Source organism: Carassius gibelio, chromosome B19 (genome assembly GCF_023724105.1).
Source record: "Carassius gibelio isolate Cgi1373 ecotype wild population from Czech Republic chromosome B19, carGib1.2-hapl.c, whole genome shotgun sequence".
NCBI lineage: Eukaryota > Metazoa > Chordata > Actinopteri > Cypriniformes > Cyprinidae > Carassius > Carassius gibelio.
The window spans coordinates 155,887-161,886 of record NC_068414.1 but is presented as its reverse complement, the minus strand read 5'-3'; the positions used below and the strand labels follow the sequence as shown (position 1 = coordinate 161,886).

General features: G+C 46.1%; 2 protein-coding genes and 1 long non-coding RNA gene across 16 annotated transcripts in view; 2 read left to right on the top strand and 1 right to left on the bottom strand.

Annotated features, from left to right (window-relative positions):
• Window positions 1-6: 6 nt before the first annotated feature.
• LOC127979595 (zona pellucida sperm-binding protein 4-like) lies at window positions 7-1,992 on the bottom strand. Of its 7 annotated transcripts, none has more exons than XM_052585174.1 (8): window positions 1,717-1,992; window positions 1,348-1,506; window positions 1,091-1,278; window positions 925-1,022; window positions 696-853; window positions 430-622; window positions 210-357; window positions 7-130 (listed from the first exon to the last, which is right to left on the bottom strand). In XM_052585174.1, exons 1-8 carry the CDS (start codon window positions 1,952-1,954, stop codon window positions 23-25), a joined length of 1,290 nt encoding a protein of 429 aa, XP_052441134.1. In that variant the 5' UTR covers window positions 1,955-1,992; the 3' UTR covers window positions 7-22. The 7 variants fall into 7 exon arrangements, with proteins under 7 accessions (XP_052441134.1, XP_052441131.1, XP_052441133.1 ...); XM_052585171.1 differs by having other exon boundaries at window positions 1,348-1,632; window positions 1,717-1,991; XM_052585173.1 differs by having other exon boundaries at window positions 1,348-1,590; window positions 1,717-1,991.
• The window catches only part of LOC127979600 (uncharacterized), an 18,241-nt gene continuing 13,682 nt past the window's right edge, over window positions 1,442-6,000 (top strand). For 3 of the 8 annotated variants that reach the window (XR_008158813.1, XR_008158811.1, XR_008158812.1), the window contains exon 1: window positions 1,484-1,632. This is a non-coding gene — a long non-coding RNA (uncharacterized LOC127979600). Of the gene's footprint in view, window positions 1,717-6,000 lie in introns of all 8 variants that reach the window. The other 5 variants (XR_008158819.1, XR_008158818.1, XR_008158817.1 and 2 more) reach the window with 3 other exon arrangements.
• Window positions 3,027-5,082, top strand: LOC127979599 (zona pellucida sperm-binding protein 3-like). The gene is made up of 8 exons (XM_052585179.1): window positions 3,027-3,592; window positions 3,833-3,951; window positions 4,035-4,138; window positions 4,210-4,387; window positions 4,483-4,600; window positions 4,680-4,762; window positions 4,823-4,914; window positions 4,984-5,082. The coding sequence occupies exons 1-8, from the start codon at window positions 3,059-3,061 to the stop codon at window positions 5,061-5,063; spliced, it is 1,308 nt and encodes a 435-aa protein (XP_052441139.1). The 5' UTR covers window positions 3,027-3,058; the 3' UTR covers window positions 5,064-5,082.

The following is a 6,000-nucleotide window of genomic DNA, read 5'->3' as shown; positions in this document are numbered from 1 at the left end:
TGAGAACGCACTTCTAAAATGCTCAGTTCCTCTTGTCGAGAGAAAGCAAGAACTCACGTTTCCTGGTGCAGCTTTGCTCACAAGAGCCAGATGATGGATGGCACACCTCTGTACTGCAGTGGATGAAGACCTGACAGGGAAGAAAGAGGCTCAAGTCATAGAATCCACAAGTAGTAAATACACAAATGTTCAAGTAAAGGGGGGCATACGGTTTCCTGCAGAGCAGCCAGTGAGGCTGGATCTACAAATGTGAACATCTTCACAACAAAGCGCTTGTAGTGGGTTGGGAACTGAAGACCAGACGATCCAGTCACTGGAACCAGTGTGGTCAGATAGCGGTCGTCCTGGTAAGGGCATCTGAAGACAAAGGAGAAGGTTAGAAAGGGTCTCCCAGCAGACTAAAAGGATGAAGATTGGCTGTACACTCACCCGTCGATCAGAAGGTCCCACTGGGGGAGACTGAGTGGACTGGGGGTTGAAGTAGTCCAACAACGTCCCAGCATCAGGACAATGTTGGGGTCAGTCCTCTCCATAATGTGCACCTCAACATACACAGGCTCTCGCAGGACTTTTGTGATGGGATAATCAGCGTCACTGTAGTAGGACGTGTAGGCCTCATCCCCTGAGGAACAACACTGGGGTTTAACCGGACTCCAGTTTGAAAGGCTTTAGGCAGACACAGGACAAGACCTTACCTTCAGCACAGCCTTTGGTGACACATTGGCCATTGGCCAGTCTGAGCTCCACCCTGAGAGGTCCAGGAGCGGCTACTGGTGGAGGTGGAGGAACGGAGTTGACCTCCACAACCAGAGCTTCCACAGAAGTTCCCGAATATCTACACTGGAAGAGAAACCTGGACGACACACAGCGAGCTTGTAGCATTTATCAGGGATTAGTGGTCACACCAAGTCATGGATCACCTACTCAAAATGACTGTCCCTTGTGATGGAACCATATGGTCCAATCCCCACTTCATACGATGAGGTCATTCGGTTTTCATACACCACATATCCATCGTCCTCCTGTCAATAGAAACGGTGTCAGCATCCAGTCCAAGCGATGCAGAATAAAACCAGTAGCAGCTGCTAACCATCACGCTCGTGCCACATGCGGTCACAGGGAACTGGTATATAGCAAAGGAAGGTGTAGACCCCACAGGAGCACAAGGTGGGTCGTTTCCACCCAGTAGTTGAACCGAATCCAGACTCAGTCGAGGCAAGGTAACGTCTCGAGACACCACTACCACAAACTGACCATCCCTAATACACTGGACAGTCACTAGAACAAGAGCAGGTTAAATTCAGAGAAACGGTTTAACACGAACAGAATAAGATGGAGAACGCTTACCTGCCCTCCCATAGAAACACTGCTGTCCGTTAAAGCAGCAGTTGATAGCTTCACACGCAGCACCACTGATCCCAGGTAGACCGCATTGGATCTGCTCAGAATCAGCTACAGCACATTTATCAAGTTGAACTGGCTTCTGAAGCGGAAACTGCGGCTTAGGTTGTTGTGGAACTGGCTTCTGAAGAGGGAACTGCGGCTTAGGTTGTTGTGGAACTGGCTTCTGAAGCGGAAACTGCGGCTTAGGTTGTTGTGGAACTGGCTTCTGAAGCGGAAACTGCGGCTTAGGTTGTTGTGGAACTGGCTTCTGAAACGGAAACTGCGGCTTAGGTTGTTGTGGAACTGGCTTCTGAAACGGAAACTGCGGCTTAGGTTGTTGTGGAACTGGCTTCTGAAACAGAAACTGCTGGTTAGTTAGCTGTTGAACTGGTTTCTGAGGTGGAAACTGCTGGTTAGTTAGCTGTTGAACTGGCTTCTGGAGCTGAAACTGCTGGTCAGTTTGCTGGATCATCAGAGCTTGAGCATTCTGAAGCGATTGACTCCACTGTGGGACAGCATGACAGAAAGCACAGACCACCAAAATCTGAGCCAAACACCAACTTCCAGCCATTGTTCAACAGCTAAACACAAAGTGAAGCTATTGCCCTTTGGTCTTTTTGTATTCTACAGGTTCCAGCTAATTAACGATAGTCCCTCCCTCTTCATTGACAACTGGGTGATTCTCATTGGATCTCGAGATTCAATTCTTATTGAGAGAAAACGCGTATAAAAGCAACACAGAGGCTGTGTCCACATCTTCACTGACAACTCTCTCAAGACTCGTTCACGCGGACGCTAAACATTCTTTCCAAATCTTTATCTTCGTCTGATACAGGCTCAAACATATCAGGTTGGATGCCTAATCTCGCCATCGTTCACGCTGGACAGAAGAGATCTGCGCTGTGAAACAGCCAATCAGAGCAGAGCTCAACATTATTGTTCATGACCCTTCCAAATAATTCTAGGGACAAATCCCAGGGTTGTAAACGGACATGTAAAACCGTTCCAGAGAATTTTTGCCCATACCCAAGCCACGTACCTTTTTATGTAGATCTCATTTAAAATATTGTATCAATGCATTCTATGGCACCTTTAGTTGGGATTATGAGATCATATTTTGGCCGGAAGCAATCATTTGAATTTCTCAACGATGGATTTGTTTCTTATAAACAGACAACCTTTCCCTTCACAAGACCGTAATTGATGTGAATTACTTGTGGATTATTTTGATATTTATAATAGCTCTTTGGACTTTCGTTTTGATGCCACCCATTCACTGGGGAGCAAGTGATGTAATTCTACATTTTTCCAAATCTTTTCCAATGATAAACTAAAAACTCTTTAAAAAAGAGAGAGAGAGATTTTTATGAATATTCTCTATTATTTGAGTCATATCAGGCGCTTTTTTAATGACATTCTTTGTCTATCATAAACACACTTTCAAACTTTAATTGTAAAATTGTGAATAAGTGTAGATGAAAATCTCAGATCCTTATCAAGCCTTCCATTGGCTAGTGACATTCCAGAACGTTCTCATTTGTTAATTACAGGCCCAGAGACCTTTGGAGGTCCAAAGGTAATCAATCAAGCTGAAAGGGGAGGAGCCGCTTAAATTCAAAGCTGTACTTAATGGCAAAGACGAGCACTGGTGGGTATTGTGTTAACGTTTGTCAGGATGGGTCTTTTGCAATGTCTGTTAGTGCTGGTTGTGCTTGTGGTGTTTGATCTGAAGAATGCTATTGGAAGTTTGAGTTCCAGTCAAAGTCCAAAAAGCAAGAAGCATCAATCATATCCAGCTTCCAGAGTGCCTGTTTCTTCTCAAGTGCTCGGGAACACTTTGCAGAAGGCCTCTCTGTTTCAGAGTCTCGACTACAGAGGATTTGCACAAGAGCCTCTTGGTCTTCAGGAGAAGCAGGTGTTGCAGGGTCCAGTGAAGCCTCTGGACTGGAGGTTTCCCATTGTTCCAGAAGTGCCGCGTGAGATGGCGGTGGATTTCCATTTGAGGCAACCTGTGACCCCCAGTAGTGTAGCTATTCAATGCGGTGAGAACCGGATTCATGTGGAGGTACAGCAGGACTTGTTTAGCAATGGTGAACTGATCCAGCCATCTGGTCTGACTCTGGGAGGATGTCCTGTTGTCGGTTTGGTCCCAGGCTCTAAGGTGCTCTTCTTTGAGAATGAACTGCAGGACTGCAACAGTGTCTTGATGGTAAGAGCTGTTAAGTGTTACTAGATTTATTGAACCCTACTAAAAATGGGGCCCTTGTTTTGGTATCGACGTTCTAGATTCAGGGAACCATCCATGGGACGGTTCTCTTATAGTGGGAAAGACTCTTAATAACTGCTTACTCGGGTAACCAAGTGTTATGGCATGACTTGCTAAGATGCCTTTTGGAATGGGTTCTCTTTTTCGGAGAACCCTCTTGGTAACAACGTCAGTCTCCTATAGATGACCAAGGATGAGCTTGTCTACACCTTTGCCCTTACCTACACTCCTGAGGCGTTTGCTGGCACTCCGATTACCCGTGCAGGTGGTGCAGTTATTGGAGTTCAATGCCACTATCAAAGGTAAGCGACCTTTTGTGACTTGTGGCATTGCTTGCAGTGGTGGAACTGGAAGCCCATTTAATTGGTCACTTCTTGAACTGCAGGTTTCAAAATGTCAGCAGTAGTGCCTTGAAGCCAACTTGGGTCCCTTATGCCTCAACGGAGGCTGGTGAAGAAGTCTTGGTGTTCTCCCTGAAGCTCATGACTGGTTTGTGCAGTTTCTCTAGACCTTCTGCCTTCTGAACGAGGCTGTGCCTAAGCAGTTCTTCCCTCTTGCAGATGACTGGTCCTATGAGAGGCCTTCAAACTCTTACTTTCTGGGTGACGTTATTAATGTTGAGGCATCTGTGAAGGTATACAACCACGTCCCTCTGCGTGTGTTTGTGGACAGCTGTGTGGCCACCCAAGTACCTGATGTGAACGCCCTTCCGAGATATTTGTTCATTGAGAATCATGGGTGTGTTCATGTCACCAGATGCTGCAGAGTTGACTTGTTCTCGAGTTTGCTCCTTGTAACCGCTTTGTCCCTGACAACTACTTTTTACTCCTTAGATGTCTTGTGGATGCCAAGGTCACCGCTTCCAGCTCGCGCTTCATGCCTCGATCCCAGGAAGACAAAATCCGGTTCCAGCTGGAGGCCTTCATGTTCCAGGGGGGATCCAGTCCTTCTGTATGTATTATGAGTGTTGGAGAATGACCTCTCCCATTTGCTTTGGTTTGTGTCCCCTTACCCGTGGTGTCTCTTGCAGATCTACATGACGTGTGTTCTGAAGGCCACTCTTGCTTCTGCACCTAGTGACGCGCTCCACAAATCCTGTTCCTTTGCCAATGGGTATGTTCATGCCACTTACGAATACATTAAAGGTGCCATGTCTGATTTTTCGTATTGCAGGTGGCTTGCTGCTGATGGGAACAACCAGGTTTGTGGTTGCTGTGACTCAACATGTGGTCCTGATGGTGGAACTGCTGCTTCTCCTTTTGGAGGTAGGAAGGTGCTTTTAAGCTTGGTTTTTGACCCTTCAAGCACTTAACTTTGGTGTCTGCTTTTTCTAGGCCTTCGGTGGGAAGGGAAGGCCTCGCTCGGTCCTGTAGTGGTTCAAGAGCACAAGAAGACTTTAGCTGGTCTTCAATAAATGTGGGGGAGCAAACTTATTCTCGTTTCTGTTTTTCTTGTCTAGTTCAACCAATTGATTTTGTGCGAGGAAGTGGGTAGTCCTACTGTACCTATTCTCTTGCCAGAAGGAAAGGCTCCCTTTTCTCGTTATGGAAGTTAATAAACCTTTTAAAGGGACCTGCTGTGAGCTCCCTTTTTTAGGAGTACTGTAAAGGTGGAATACATTGCCCATGATGCTGTAAAGGGAATTCTGTTAATTGGCACTTGTGCCAAAAGAGTTCTGCGTGAACGTCCACTTCCTTGAAGCACTGCAGATTTTTGCGTGCATCTTATGCAGTGAACTTGATTTTCTTCGTGTTGGTAACTTCAAATGAGCAGTTTAATTTCCCCCTTGCATCCCCCAAATAGGTTTGATCAGTTAAATTTGTTTCCTAATGCTCTTTGTTGACATCTCTCATGCTTTTTAAATCCATGTACAATAGAAGCGCACTCCCAGTATCAACACTGGCACCACGTTTTCCACCTTCAGATGGGTTATTTATAGGCTTTACATTTTAGGAAAACGGCAGGCATCGCTTAAGTTTAGTATTTGGTGTGCCGAACCTGTACTGACGTAAGGGGTTTTTTGTGCAGTAGCAGGTCAGTTAGAATTCTGAAAAATCATTGACGAATTGACTCCCAGTGAATGACCTTTTTTGGTTTGTCACTTGTGCAACATCTTGGGCGGTTTCAATACTAAAGGGATACTCCACCCCAAAATGAAGATCGTCATCACTTGCCCCCAAGTCGTTCCGAACCCATAAGAGCTTCGTTCATCTTCGGAACCCCACTTATTTTGGATGAAAACCAGGAGGCTTGTGATTTGGCCCACAGGCTGCCAAGTAAAATGCACTGTCAAGGTCCAGAAAAGCATCCTCGGAGTAGTCAGACTGTGTACGTTCTTCTGTGTCAGCCGC